Raw genomic sequence first — 15,562 nt, forward strand, 5'->3', positions numbered from 1 at the left:
GGGACAAGGGAAAGCTTTTGGTGGTCTCCTCTCTGCTGTTCCGGGCATTGCAGAGGCAAACGGTGAAAGACGAGCCCCGCAGGTTCCCAGCCCACCGCCTCTATAGTTAGAATTTGGCAGCCCATCGGGGCGCTCCACCTTACCAAAATAACTGCCCTTTGGGGACCTTCATCTCACATTAACATTTTTACTGGAAGCTGCCTGCAAGAGCAGAGACCCGGGGCCTTGTCCTTCTCGTGTGCCAGGGTTCCCTGTGTCTGTGGCACCCAGGACTGTGGGGCTAGTCCTGGCTGCTGGCACACTTACCTCCGCAGGAGGCAGCTCCAGGCGTTGCAGCACAGCAGGAGGGCTGAGAGTAGAGACCTAGTGGACCTTTGCTTGCTGTGCCAGAGCTGCATGGTGTTTGTGCTTCTGAATAAATCTTATGTGTTAGAGAGAGCTCTACCATTACAACCCATCCTCTGGCAAGCGTGCCCATGATGACTGCATCATCAACATACAAATAATACAGTAGTTTTGTCTATCTGCTGTCACTCATGTCTAGATGAAGGCACAGCCTTGTTCTTCCCTCTCCAGAAAGGGATGGCACCAAACACACGTACCAACCAGGGCAGAAAACAGTGGGAAGGTCCCCCAAATTTTGCAGAACAAGCAGTTGCTGAGAGCCAGTCCTTCAGACATAGTTTCAGACTTGTTCTTGCCTGGAGTGGGGTTGGAGTGATTTAGGACAAGCAGGAGGAACAACCACCAACACACTTCCTTTAGAAAATCCCACTTGCAGGCTTTTGTTTGTGCTTTCCCACTCACTGCAGCAATAATGAAACAAATTCTCTGCTGCTTGTACAGTAGAAGTTTGTTTGTTCTTTGTTTTCTTTTAACTGCCTCCTCTCCATCTGGAGATTTTTAAGGAGGTCCATAATCCACTGTGATTTTTAGTCTTGCTCATTGAGAAGGGTGATGCTCCTCTGACAGTGGGGGACCAGACCTCTGTTTTGGGAGGCTCGGAAAGATCCTGAGGTTAAGTCATCCCAGAAGGAGGAGATCTCAAAGCAGGGGGGGCTCCTGACATGTAGGTTGGGGGAGGGAGAGGGAGTCTTGATTTTGTAACTGAGGAAAGACTTCAGCAATGGGCAAAACCACTTTCTGTTTTAGCTTGGAGGGATCAAACAGCCTTCTGCCATCTCAGATCCAAGCAGTTCTGCTGCTAAGATCCCAGGTAAACTGCTCTTACCCTCTTGGGCTTTTTTCCCAAAAGCAAAGATGGGGACAGCATGCTTTATACTTGGCTACAGGAAATGTGCCTGGTGCTCTTTGGTTACTAATTGCTGTCAACCAGTCAATGAGCTATTGTTTGTCTGTTTAAAATTAACTCTCTCTTCCTCCTTCTTGCACAAAGGAGCTGCCTGGCCGATGTGCAGGCTCTCATTGCTTGTGTAGTCTTGGAGCTGCTCCTCTGGATGCCCCTTGAGTTGGTGGTGTTTTGGGGGTCTCATGGTGGGCTTGGGCATGTGATATTCCACTGGCACAGAGTTGGAACTATTTTGTTAGTGTTAAATGTGCTGTAACATCTTAGTGTCCAGCTGTTTGCATGCTGGATGAACAAATAAGAGAGGTGGCCCTAGCGGGAAGAGCTGTAAGTGTAAATATAATGAGATGAGGGGAACTAAGGTTAACAGGAATGAGAAAACCATCCCCACTGCTCAGCAGCACAGGTCCTCCTCAGGCCCTTCACCAGAGTCGGAGGGAGGGAAGCTTGGAATAATACATCTGTGTGAAATACCTTAGTGCGTGTGCTGGAAAGCCCATGCGAATGGGGCTATGTGGGAGGCAACCTGAAGGAATTCGCTTTCAGATTTTGTAGGTGGTGTTTGCTTTTTGGGGTGGGAAGTTGGTGTGTTTGAAAGGTCAGTTGAGATTGAGGAATGAGCACAGTGAAAAGGAAGAAGCAGCGAGGGAGGTGTGTTGGGGAAGGTGGCCGTTGAGTCGTGGTCATGAGGAGGAGGATGGAAGGGCTGGGAATGAATGACCTGCTGCCTGGGGAGGAAGCAGCATGGGAGGAGCAGGAGAAACCTGCTGTGGCTGACCCAGAACGGGATGCATGAGCAGTCTTCTTCCTGGAAGTGGGGATGAGGAGACTGTGAAGACTGGGCTTGTCCTACTGCATGGTGTGCGGCAGAGCGGGATGGACCAAGAGGGGAGCAAGGGCATTTTTGCTGTTGCTGCTTTCCTAATTCATGGTGTGACTGTTAATGCGCAGCAGGATGCAATGTCTGCTCTTTGCTTCTTGAATCACAGACAAAAATCTCCATACTGTCTCCCCCCCCCGCTTCACTGCTTCTTAGTCCTTTAATGAGCTTGGTCTCAGTGTGATGATGGTGATCTCGTGCTGTGTTCTAGCTTCTTCCCTGCTCTTCTGGGCTCCTGCCAGTCCCAGGGTGCAGATGAAGATTATGTTCTTGGGCCCACAAGAAACAAGAAGTTTTAGAAATCCCATTTTTTGGTGGTTGTTTTTTCTCCTATGAGGCTGCAGCCCAGTTGTTGTTGTTGTCTTGAAACCTTTCATTAATCAAGCAAAGTTTGGGGAGATGTTGTTGGGCCTCCCAGCTCTCCAAGGTTCACATGTTGCGGCTGTTGCTGTGATACTGGCGTGATTTAAGCCTGTACTTCTTCAAACTCCACGGAAGAGTTCTTCCCATGTCAGTAAGTGCTAACACATGTTTGAAAACAGGACAGAGAAACAGCTTGTGGATTTGCCCTGCCCTTCCTGAGTTCATATTCAATAAATGTGTTAACACTATGTATTCATCGGTTTCTCAGCACTTCTGGAAAAAGGTTGTTAAGCTATGGTTTGTTTTTCCTTGGTGGAAATTACAAATGCAGTATATGCAATAAAGGACGTGAAGGCGTGTTAAAAGTAATGAGGCGCATTTAGAAAAAAAGAAAAAAAAATCTCTTTATCCTTTGGAGTAGATGGCATGGCTACGGATGGCTTCACCTCTGAGGTGAAAAGAGCTGTGAAATATTCATCTCTTTTCCTCTAAATTCCTTTTATCTGTCTGGATTGAATTTTTCTTCGCATGGTAGGAGCAGCTGCAGGGTGGAGTTTGCATCCACAGATGCACCTCTGCGAAGGCGCTTGGATGCTGCTGGCGCCAGTCCCTCTGCAGCACAGCCTTTGGGGCCGCGGCTTGGGCAAGAGTGTTCATCCGGGAATCCATCTTGCTGTTGTGGACGTATTCTGAGTAAACCATTTTATGAGAAAATATAATTAATCTCTTTGTGGCAGTGTTCTCCTGTACATGCTAGAAAGCATAATTTTCTGTACAGACAAGCAAATTAAAGTTTTCAGTAAGACAGACGGTCCTGAATTAATCATAACCTGAACAACATACTAAGAGTATACCCAAAAAGCTGGGTAGCAAATTATCTGAAACTAATTAATTGTGCCCATAAAAATACAGCATGTTCCCTCTGCATGCTTGGGCCTGGTTTTATTTGTTTTTTAAGGCGTGTTGAGTAATTGCATGTCTACCTGGTATCTGTGTAGTTAATTTGGAAACCTCAAACAGAATAAGGCCAATTGAAAGCACAGCTCTAAACTAAGCAAACCTGGTGCATGGGAAACACAGGATGTCAGGTGGCCTTTGGGATCAGAAAGATGGGTGGTAGCCCTGGTCTCCTTTGGGAAGGACACCAGCACACCCAGACATGGCCAACAGATGGGCATCTCTAGAGAGCACGTTGGCTCAATGGCCTTGCTGAGCTCTTGGGTAAGACACTCTGCCTCTTTTGCACCGCAGTTAAGGTTTTCTCTGCTCTAAAAACTGGATTTTTGGTGCTGAGCCCTGGGTCGCTCATGGTTTCACTCTTGCAGTTTCTGGTAGAAGAGCAGGCAGGGCGCCGTGGAGCAGGAGATTATTCTCTGAAATAAAAGCATTTCATTCCTTAAGATCAGAAAATTCAAGGCAAAATGTGGCACTCCTGTGGTGGTCAGCTGTGGGTTCAGCCCTGAGGGCTCCCTGCCTGGAGCATGGCTGGAGGGGCAGAGGACACCGGCTCTTTGGTCTTGCCGAGGGGCAGGTGGTGGCAGGAGGCAGCTCAGGCCAGGCAGTTTTGCTGCTGGTTCTGTCACCAGCATTTGTAGGGAAATGCCAAACCTGCCGGTGGGCGAAGGGGAATGCGCCCCTTTGATGTGTTCATCTAATTTCCAGGAGCTGCCTTTGTAGGACTGTGCCCTACAGCAGTGGGCTGCCCTTATCAAAAGCCCTCTTTTATGAAAATCCCACTCTTAATATATCTGAAAATGTTAACATGAGGAATAGGAAAATGTTGCATCCCTTCTTACTTAAAAAAAGGATATTTTCAGATGAGACCTATGAATCCAAGATCAAAAATAATTTTGGGTACAAAAGTCAAAGGAAGTGGATGTATTGTCTGCAGGTAGGATTTGTCCTGTGCCCCACAGTGGGTGGAGTGATTGTGTTTCTTTGAGTAGCTCATGTATCTGCAATTCAGAAGGAAAATTGTTTTGAGTAATTCTGGCAGTGGAAACTGATGTCAAGTGGAAGCACCTTGGGGAGGTGTGGCACTCTCCTGCGCTAGGTTACTGGCAGGGCTGGTCTGCCCTCAAGCTGCAAACAGGTAATACATTTTAATACCTGAAAAAAGGAAATTGCTAAGTAACTATGGCTATGTTTTCCCACTGTGCTCTTTTATAGAAGGGTTTGTTCAAAAGCAGAGACTTCTTTTCTAGGATTCTTATTGCAGAAATAGCAGATATGTTACATCTAGTCTTTCTTACTGTTTCATGACATCTCAGGCTTTCCCTGAGTGTTGGGCATTTGAAATTCTACCCTGAAATTCGAATGGGTTAAAAGAATAAACAGAGCCCAGAGCCTTAGATTGCCTGACTGCAGATCACTGCCTTTTCTGTCTCTAAAAGTTAATTGCACTGGAAATGTCGTCTTCCTTTGAGCATCGAAGTTCGTAGCATCCACAGGATTTATTTTGCAATACAAATTTTAAAGTTTCTTCTTGGCATTAGGAAAGGTTTTGTGGCTCTGGTCCCACCGGGCAGCTTGGCTGCACTCTGCGGACAGCAGTGCTGGTACCCTTGCCCCTGCTCTCACCCTCCTGAGCATCACCCCGAGCAACAAGATGACTTTGCATCAGCAGGGTTTAGCTGAGATGGGTTGAGGTAGTAAAATGTGGACTTGCCTCCCATATCAGGTTGGACCAGAGCTGGCTGGGCCACGTCAGCCCGGCGCCTTGTCTGCAGTCTCTCCTCTCTGGGTAACCCAGACGTCTCTCCATGTTCTGCTCTTAGCTAGGAGAACCAGGGAGTCCTTTAAGCCACATGCCGCTCCTGCGGGTCAGTTAGCGAAGCCCTTCCCAGCACTGTGTATGTGCTTGTGCCTGTTTGTCGACAGAGGGGCCAGCCCTTGTTCTGGGAGTTTAAACAAGATAACTGGTAGGGAAAAGAGAGCCTGCCACCCCGCCGGATAGCAGCGTCTCGGAGAGCACTGGCAAAGTATGATTTGTTGTCTGTGAAAAATGTTTGCATTTGACAGCTTTTCACAGGGAGCCTGTCAGAGTGATAATTTAATGAGTACAGATTGCTTGCAACACAGCTGTAAAACGTGCTTTTACAGTGCTGTAAAATAAGCAACCGAGGCCTTTGTGTGTTTTCTTTGTTTGAGAACAAGTCAACTTCTAATACAAATGAAAGGTGGTCATTTATTTTACCCAGCAAACAGTCAAGACATAAAGAGGAACCTGCCATTTTTCTTCTTGTAGTGGCAAGGTTAATGCTGGGTTATGTTGGTGTTTGCTAATCAGCTTGTTTCTGTGAAGGGGAGAATTAATATCTAATTAGATGTAGGGAGTTACTAGTCAGATTAGCATCTAAGTCATAAAAAGAACTTTTGGGCTTTCTTCTCTTTGTTGCAGATGTCTATGCTCATGGCTTGCACAAAGAAAAGCTTAATATTCCTTGCTGTCCCCCAGCTGATTTCTTGAAGGAGAGACAGAAACTGAGGATGCAGACTTGTAGTATGCCAACAGCTACAGTAAATAATTTTATATACATATATACACACACACATATATAGAAATATGTATAGTTTAATCCCTGCTGCTGACTGAGTTGAGGCCTAATGCAACAGCTGTGCATTGCATGGAAGAAGATGCAAGCACTTGCCATGCATGTCCTACCAGTGGGTCCGTTCCCGCTTGCTGGTGCGGAGCAGCCCTGTGCCGTGCTTGACATCACTCCTCCCCACCTTCCCAACCTCATCCCCACCCCAGGAGCTGCGAGGTGCCAGCAAGGCCACCCATGGGCCAAGGCACCGGCGCCAGTCACCAGGGTGTCCCGTCCGGCACGGTTCAGGGATGCAGGCACATGCTGGTGGGGAAGCTTCACGAGGTGGGAGGGTGGGTGCTGATGCTGTGCTGCAGACAGACAGCCTCTTCTGTCCTCCCCTTCTTATTTGGAAAGTGGCACTTGAGAACGGATGTTTTCTGCCTATGAAAACGCTGGCTGGCGCATGAACCAGAAATGATGGCTTTGCACGTACGTGGTGCCTCCTTCAGCAGTGTTTGTTGGGGTTTTAGAAGTGGCTGCTTTGGTGGGAAGTTTTCATTTCCTTTATTTATCTCCCTTTTGGGCAAGGAAAGGCTGCTGGCTGGAAGGCTGCAGGTGCACAGGTATTTGCTGCTAATTAGGTTGCATTTTTTTATAGGTTATAGCCCACATGAAAAATTGCTAAGAGATGAAGTGCACTAAAGCCTGGATACAGTTTATTCAACTTTCACTTTGGAGTGTAACCAATAAAGGGAGTTTGGGCAGGAGAATAAATTGGTTATGATAATATGGATGTATTACTTGAGATAACTTTCCTGGCTTAAAACATTATTTTGGGTTCCTTTTAGACTTGTGGTTGGAAGTATTTAATAGATTTCCTATCAATGTAATTTCAAAATCTTAATTCTTTTTGAAGAGCTTGCTGATGCATCTGCCAGCTCTTGTGCCTGGCATGAAAATATTTAAATAAACAACTTATTTGGTGATACTGAAAGGTCTGAGCAAAGGAAGGAAGTGAGCCTTCAAAATGATTAAGTGGATTAGAAATTAATATACACCAAGCTAATCTCTATAGTATAAACTCAACAGAAAAAAATCTTCCTGGAGAGGAAATGCCAGTCATGGGAACGAAAGTGGAGGTTCCTGCTGATACTGGACAGAGGACGTGTCGGGTGTTTGAAATCAATCTCTTCTTCCCTGGATCATTTCTCCTGTGCTCCTAAGAGGCTGCATTATATACAGCCATGTCGGGCCCCGAGCCCCATGACTTTGTTCATCAGGAACTCGAAGAATGTTTCAGTTTTTCCAGAAAATGTTTTCTCTGTTAGGCTTTGTTTGTACTGGAGCACTTTGAAGACGAAAATCTGAACTTCAGCATACTTGTAATACATTTTAACAAGGTTTAAATTCACACTGGGCCAAAATATTCCCCCCCCCCCCCCCCCAGCCCCTTCTAACAACTTCTGGCTCTAAACATTACTCCTTTGAGGATTAAAAAAACCACAGAGGCATGTTTTATTAAAAAATATTTATTGAATATGAGTCACAGAAAAGCAGAGGTCAGAATCCTCAATTGCTGGTGGCATGCATAAAATAATAAGCTTCCTTGCCTGCACTGTGCGTGGTGGTGGAGAGGCTGCGCCCGCGCCCCAGGGTGCTGGCGTGCCCCCCGGGGTTGGAGCAAACGGGCGGCAGCCCGGTGCAAGCGCCGCCGCCCTGTGATGGTTTGTCCCGGCAGCACCTACCCTTGCTCTCCTTAGCTCCTTCCCAAGGCCACACAGCGGGGGGCTTCTTCCAAAGTGGCCCAAATCCATTTGATTTTGTGGACCCCTCCCCTATTTTTATTTTTTATTTTCATTTAATTCATCTACACCAAATCTCCAAGGCAAAGGCTTTGCAGTAGGGTGGTCTTCACTGAGGCCCATGTGCCAAGGCTTTGGTGGCACTGTCTTGGTGGGGCATGTTCTTTAAACTGACCTGGCAAATGCATCTGACATGCCAGACATCGTCAGGTCAGCTCGTTATCAGCATCGGAGGTGTATATCATACACTGCCAAGATGCGGTGACGGCGCTTCGGCAGTGGCCGCTCTCCAGCACCGGGCTGTCTGTTGCTCTGGGAGGGTGAACTGAATTGGGGATTTGCTTTTAGAAGGTGATGAAGCCCAAGGGCCCCCATCCGACCACTGTCACCTGAAAAATATTTCTGTCGTTCTTGTGCCAAGTGTTTAGCCCTTGGATTTTGAGCAAATTCTGGCTTAACTGTGGTGGTTTTTTTGTACTACCACAAACATCTGAAGCCCTGTCTGCAATCAGGACCAATTAGGTAATTAGAGACAGGCCCTGCCCCAGAGCTGACAAACTTGCAAAACAGGAGAAAGAACCTGCAGGTAGATTTTTGGGATTATTTTTAAAATGTATTAAAATTTGTTAATTTTTGAGGCTGGCTTATGATCATTCCTGAAAACTAATTGACAAGAAATGACAAGAAAGACCCACTTGAGCAAAAAGTCTGTTTAACAAAACAAAAAAAATATCTTTTTTCTTTTTGCTTTCTGATAGTCTTGTGCTTTGAAAAATTTTCTTGTTTTTGGTTTTTGTTTGGTTTTGTTTTGTTTTTTCCCATTTTGCTGACTTTTGTCATGGTATTCAGGTTTGTCTCACAAGAGGTTTCACTCTTGCAAGTCTTTGGATCTGGAGGGAGGTTGTGGGGTTGGTTAATGAAGAATAATCAAGGATTTTAAGAACATAAGTTTTTTGAAAATTTTTAGGGAGTCCTCTAACTTTCCATTTTGTTTGGGCAATGGTCTCATTGCACTGAATTTTCCAGTTAAGCAATGGCAGTGGTTGTAGAAATGTGTGAATACACAGCCCAGTGCTGGTGTTTACCATGGCTTCTATTCCTCTTTTCTAGAGTTCTTCAAAGAACTTCTCGAAAATGCCGAGAAGTCGCTGAACGACATGTTTGTGCGGACATACGGCCGTTTGTACATGCAGAACTCGGAGCTGTTCAAGGACCTTTTCGTGGAGCTGAAGCGGTACTACGTGGGTGGCAACGTCAACCTGGAGGAGATGCTCAATGAGTTCTGGGCGCGCTTGCTGGAGCGCATGTTCCGGCTGGTCAACCCTCAGTACCACTTCACGGATGAGTACCTCGAGTGCGTCAGCAAGTACACCGAGCAGCTGAAGCCCTTTGGGGACGTGCCACGGAAGCTCAAGTTACAAGTGACGCGAGCGTTCGTGGCCGCCCGCACCTTCGCACAGGGCCTCGCTGTCGCGAGGGACGTCGTGAGCAAAGTGTCTGCGGTGAGCTCTGTCTTGTGATTATTCCCATGTCCCGTGGACCCGTGATAAGTAGCGTCTTTCCCTGTTGTCCTGACTAGGTACTTAGAGGCTTTGCTGGTAGCTGAGCACAGGTGGAAGCAAATTCCATCTATGTAGGCTGTGCCGTTGCGTGTTGAGAGTCTTCACGTTCTGGGGACACCACCATCCAGTGCTGCATCCCAGTAGCAGGGATGTTCCCCAGGATGATGCTGTCCTCCTGTCCAGGCAACAGCAACAAGCAGGAAATTAAATACCTTCTGCAGTGGAAATAACCATGTTTGCTTGTGTAATGGCTGTTTCTTCTTAATATTGCCTTCAAATTACAGCGAGTCATGGCTGCTATGGGCATCCATTACAGAGCAGCTGCTGATTTGCTCTTTGCTTCCAGGCACAGGGAGAGGCTGTTAGCATGAGCAAACAGCACTTTATAGTAACAGTAAGCCAGAGCCATATGTACAGGGCAGGAGCCAGTTGTACTTGGTGCTGCACATGCAGCATGAGTTAGACCTCAGACTTCTATGGCAAAGTCACTTTTTTGGGGGGTCAAACAGGTGTGATGTGTTGGTGACTTAAATGTTTACCTCCCTCTTCTTAGAAACCATTTTAGAGTAGTTTAAGTGGGGTGACTTTTTTTGTTGTTGTGATATTTGGTACTTAGCCTGAGTTGCACAGTATAGGCAGCAGGTGTAGTCAGTAATCCCCTTAAAGTGATGTGTGAGATAACAAATATTAGTGATTTCCTTTCAACAAACTTAGCTCATTTCCTGTGGGCTGCAGAAGATTTAGTATAATCATTTAATCGGGCAGAGAGAGGTTTACTTTCTTTCTACCTGGTTATAGAGTAATAAAACGCCAGGCTGAAAGGGCAGGCAGTAGTTTGAATCACCCTAAGTGCCCGGAAAATGGTGGGGAGGAAGGGGGAAGGCTAGTAAAACAGAAATGAATAGCTGTTCAGGTACTCGTAGAAGCAGAATGCAATTTTGGAGGCAGCACAAGCAGTATCGTTAAGTGAGATAATCATTCAAATTGCTTTGACTTAGAGGGATAATATTAAAATACTGTCTCTCTGGAAAGAAAAAAATCTGCTCGTATGTTAATTTTTCTTGAAGAGAAATGAGAAAAACAACCTGTGATAAGCCTGCACGTGTGTGATAGGGCAGAGAATATTAGCAAGGGAAGAAGTCGCCATACTAATACATCCAGGCTTCAGGAGCAAGTTGTAAGTTAGCGGTGACAGGTTTAGGCCTTTGGGTCCCCATTTAATAGTGATGACTCTCACGTGAGACATGTCTGTGTGCTGCTGGTTGAGGACGGGTGTTGTGGAGCTCTGTGAGTGACATGTGGGGTTCCTCTTATGAGACCACAAAACCCTCCAGCCTCAGGGATGCTGTCCTGTGGTGGGAAGGAGATGTGGGAGGGAGGGTTGGTGCTGGATGAGGCCAAGCATTGTGTCTCCATGTCGGGTCACTGGACAAGCCTGCCAGCCTCTTGGTTGGGGTTTCAAGTCTGGTACCTCTTGTTCCTGGCTGTGTAGCGTTGTGGTCAGAAAGAAAGGGGAAAAGGGTTGTCGCTGCTGGAGAGTGGGAGGTCTGTCTGCTAAGCCCCAGTACAGTTTTTGGGAATGCGCAATCACTTGATAGGCGGTAAACGTGCATGGATGAGGGATCGTGTTTATGCTCCATCTGCTCGGAATTCATCAAAACGTCTCCAGACTTGACACAGGACCACAAGGGCTACGGTCCTCGCATCTGTTATGAATCAGAGTCGTGAACCCGAGGTGGCGTCATGATTTCTCTTTCCCTTTTGAAGATCCTCGAGTGTAGAGTTGCCTTCAACTCTAGAATTAATTGCTCAAGTGTGGAAGGTTACCCAGAGACGCACTCAGCTGCAAAAATAGCTCACGTGCCGAGAACGATCACAGTTACCGCACTTTCCAGTTCAGTTTCACTAGTTGCACTGGAAATCCTGCAACAGATTGACTTCTAAAAGTGGTAGGAAAGGTCCCTTCTGCTGAATACCTAAGCTTTAGTTGCAGCAGTGGAAGGAATAATAATCTTTTCTGTAGTGTTTTAATCTCATTCGGTAGAAGTCTAACATCATGTTTCTGCAAGACACAATCTGAAATTCTATATGTGAGTTTAAAAGCTGATATTTTTATGCCTGCTGCTTTGCAGTTGTGTTTTGGGGCTTCCCACATTACATATAGATTAGCCCAGCTTTGCTGAGCTCTATATAATTACGCCATTGACTTTGTTTCCTTATTATTTTTACTCAGGAGTTGTAGTGGGATGACTGCTGCTTCTTCTTGATGAAAAAATGTCCAAAGTAATGTAAATTAGTTTTAAGGCCTTTTGTAACAAGCAAGTTCAAAATGTTTAATTGAAAATCCTCAGTAGGGGAAATACAAACTACTGCAAGACCCAGCTGCTTTTTACTTTCCCAGGGTGCTATCAGGAGAGCAAAGAGCACTTTACAGTAGAACAACCTTGATGGCTTTTTAATGATCCTATGTATTTTTACATCTTCACTAGGGAGATGCATTTAGAAAGGTATTGTCCTTGCGTGAGTTTGGGAGTGAAGGGGGAAACGGAGAGAATATTGAAAAGCTGCAAGTATGCTTGATTTCTGAGCCAGGATGCTAGGAAATAACTTTAATTCTGCATTGGATGGGTCAGAAGCCATGTGCTGCTGCCCAAACGCACAGTGGAGAGAAAACACAGACTGTTTTCCAGCTGTGTCTAAAACCCAGTTTTGATGCTCAGGTCTTCACCCCTCAAATTCCCTCCTTTGGAACCAGTAAGTACAAAATTCTCCAGATCCACCCTGAACAGCAGATCCAAGAAGAAAACCCAGGATGCTGTTTCTGCCTGCTAGAGATGTGTCCTGCATCTGAGGTGGGCTGCGAGGGGCTGGGGGCCTCCAGAGCTTCCCTCTGTAGCCTGGTGCTTTCTCTCTGACCTTCCTGCCCTCGCCTTCAGGAGACGGAAATCTGCCCATCCCCTAATCGCTCACTTGCTACTTAGCCCTTGACAAGCACTAAAATCAGCCGCGTTAAATTGCTGCCAGCAGTGACATTTCCTGCCCCAGCCAGGGGTGGAAAAAGGAGCAAATACAAGTCAGAGCCTAGAGTGACCGAACCTGCAACTGGGCAATTCTCAAGCTGCAGAGATGTTCCCTTAATTAGTTACATGTGATTAAACCCACAGCCTGGTCGAGGGTCATGACACCTTTGAGGGCAAAGTGCCCAGGGGCTTGTTGGATGCAGGTTAACTACAGATATGGGATGGAGGCCCCTGTTGTGGGGGGAGAGGTAGTAGTCGTCAAGGACTGAGCCCCCTGACAGCGTTTTGTGGGGTCTAGGAGAGTGTGCTTAACCCAAGAGCTGGGAGGGAAGGTCTGTCTGGCAGTCAGCAGCTGGTGGGGATGAAGGACGAAGCCTGAAGCCATGTGACATGGAAACCCTGTGTTTGCCTCACTGTCTCTCTGCAGAGAGACAGTGTCCCACCCACACATCCCCATCTGCAGCTGCAGTGGTGGTGAGAGTTTTCTGCAGCTCCCCTGGAGATTTATGCTGATGAACTCGTTTTGGGGGCTCTCTTAGCACTTTTCCCTCTTGCCCTTGTGTCCGATTGTTTGAGGAACTGCTGAGAGGTCTGGAGGCTCCCAAATCACCTCCCCAACAAGCATTTGCATGCTGAAAGCCGCACAGGGTGCAGTTGCCACCCAAGCAGCTGTGCTGCTGGATAAGGGGCTTCCAGCCCATCCTTGGGAACCCTGGGAAAGGCAGCAGCTTCAAAGTTGTGTGCAAGAAATGGTGTTTAATTTGGAAGCACAGATATGAGCCGAGTATGAAGTAATGCACAGTTTCATATGAGGAATACATCTACCTCCTCATCTGCTGTCCTCAAGAGACATTAAAAGCCGAGAGGAAGCTGCTGGAGATGTTTGTGGTGGGTGGAGGAGGTTCAGCTTCTTTGGTATTGGCATTTCTTCCCTAGTGAAGTGTGATGATAGCAGCCAAGGAGGGAATTTTCTTCAAACCATTTACAGAAGGAATTACAGAGGGGGCAGGTGATTGCCTTCTCTCAGCCGCTCCAAAGCTGGAGCAAGAGCCTGGTGGGTTGTTAACCCACTTTGCGCTGAGCTGCCTCATCTCTAATGAGGCACCCACGGGGCACAAGGTGAAGCACTGAACCTGCATAAACCAACCTACCTCTGGCCTACATGAGCTCCCTTACCTCCAGCTGCATCTCGTGAACCGTGGCTCCTGCCCTTTTCAGCATGGATGCAGAATGTGGATGAGACATTAGCTTAGGAGAACCAGTGATGAAAACAAGAAAGCCTTGAATGAATAAAAATTAAGGCCAGTATCATCAGAAATATTAGGACACTGAGCTCCTATTTCAGTAAATGTTGTGCCCCACCTAATTACCATTTGAGGATCTAGAAGTTTAGCCAGAGAGCAAAGGTCCAATCTCCCTTTGTGCTTTGCAGTCTTTGCCCTTTGTTTGACTCAAGGGGAATGTGCCCTTAATCATTTCCAGGAAGAAGTTCATGTTCCTGTATCCAACAAAGCTGGGCACCCTTTGGGTAAGAGCGGACCCACCCAGGGAAGTGACAGAAATGAAATGTGTTCCTTGCATGCATTGAGAGGAGACGGGGGTCAGATGCTGCTGCTTCATGGGCAACTGAGAGCCAGCCAGAAGAGCCAAGGAGCCCTTCTAGTGTTGCAGAGGGGTCTCTGAAGAAGCAGTGCTGTCCAGGCAGCAAGTTGCAAACTGTGGGGCCAGACCGAGGGGCCACCGTGCACAAGGACATTGCCTTTCACGTGCCAAGGGCAAACATCAATACAGAAAACAATACCAAGCACTTCTCCACATCAAAGATGACCCTGAGAAGACCTGCCAAGAATGTGGCTGCATCTGCCTCAGCTCCAGCCATCTGAGGGTCTGCTCTAGGCATAGCCTTCAAAGCATGCTCGAGCAGCAATCATTGCGGATTTAACATGCTGAGAGTGCGCATGGATGCGGCTGTGGGTTTGGAGCTGATGGCCGCCATGCAGGAGCGTTTCAGTCCACCCGGGTTATTTTTTTTCTTTTTCTTTGCCTCCCCCCACACTGTGGTTCTGCTGCCAATTTTGAAAACAAATGTGAGGAATAACTAAGGAAGTTTTGGGGTCTAACTGCTAAGATAAATGCTCTGGCTGTTTTGCTCATTAAAGCAAGCAGAACGCTCCTAATTATCTGCTGAGCGACTGGGTCGGGGAGAGGCAGGTGCTTTGGAGAACAAGCTTTGTTTGAAAGGTGCGCTGGTCCTGGGGACACCAAGAGCAGGAGATGCTGACCCTGGCATCGCTCCGTAAACGCTCGATGGAAGAGGCGTCTGCTTGGTACCGAGGTCCCCTCTGCCCGGCGCTGGCTGGAGGGGCTGGCAGGGAAGAAGAGCACACAGTGCTCCCCTTTTGACATGTTAATGTTAAGACTGAGCAGGTCGAGTGACCAGTGGTGTGATTCTCGGGAGCTCTGCTGTTCCTCTCCGGCAGTGTCACATCTGGGGAGGAGGAAAAGCAAGTTATAAGTAGGGAATCGAGTGTAAATGTACTCTTGAACTTTTCCTCATACCGAGGTGACTGTAACCAGCACGATAAAGCTGCAGCAGACATCGCTACGGGTGGCAAATACTGACGAGGAACAGAGCCCTGTGGTTCCCAAGTATCTCTCCTGAATGTGCTCCCTTGTGCAAGACCTCGGAGGTCCAACTCTGTGGTTGAACCAGATGCTTTCTAAATTATTCATGTGCTAGCACCGGGCCAGCAAAATTGGTTAAATGCATAGTTAATTCCAAAACACTTTCATTGGAATATTTGGGGTGGGGAAGCAAATCAAGAGCTGCCTGAGTGATCTTCTGCTCCACAGTGAGCTGAACGTCTGGACCAGCATGTCCCAAGATTATGCTCTTGCACAACACTGAGGGAAGGAAAAAATGATATAAGTGAGGTTGTGTTGGTCCCAAAAATTGATGATACTTTGCTTGTCTAAATTGGCTACTCACCTGGAGCATCCCACAGCCCTTCAGTCAGCTTTGGAGTTAGTTTTGGAAGTCATTAAATCATCTTTCCATGTTACTGAGAAGTTACTTCTTCAGTTTTCTTTATCCAA

At 47.0% G+C, this 15,562-nt stretch overlaps 1 protein-coding gene across 1 annotated transcript in view; it reads left to right on the forward strand.

Annotated features, from left to right (window-relative positions):
- Window positions 1-15,562, forward strand: part of GPC4 (glypican 4) — a 69,206-nt gene that overhangs the window by 36,427 nt on the left and 17,217 nt on the right. The window contains exon 3 of the mRNA XM_075106812.1: window positions 8,995-9,386. Within this exon, the coding sequence (XP_074962913.1) occupies window positions 8,995-9,386 (392 nt within the window). The remainder of the gene's footprint in view (window positions 1-8,994; window positions 9,387-15,562) is intronic.

Source organism: Phalacrocorax aristotelis, chromosome 11, assembly GCF_949628215.1.
Source record: "Phalacrocorax aristotelis chromosome 11, bGulAri2.1, whole genome shotgun sequence".
Lineage (NCBI taxonomy): Eukaryota > Metazoa > Chordata > Aves > Suliformes > Phalacrocoracidae > Phalacrocorax > Phalacrocorax aristotelis.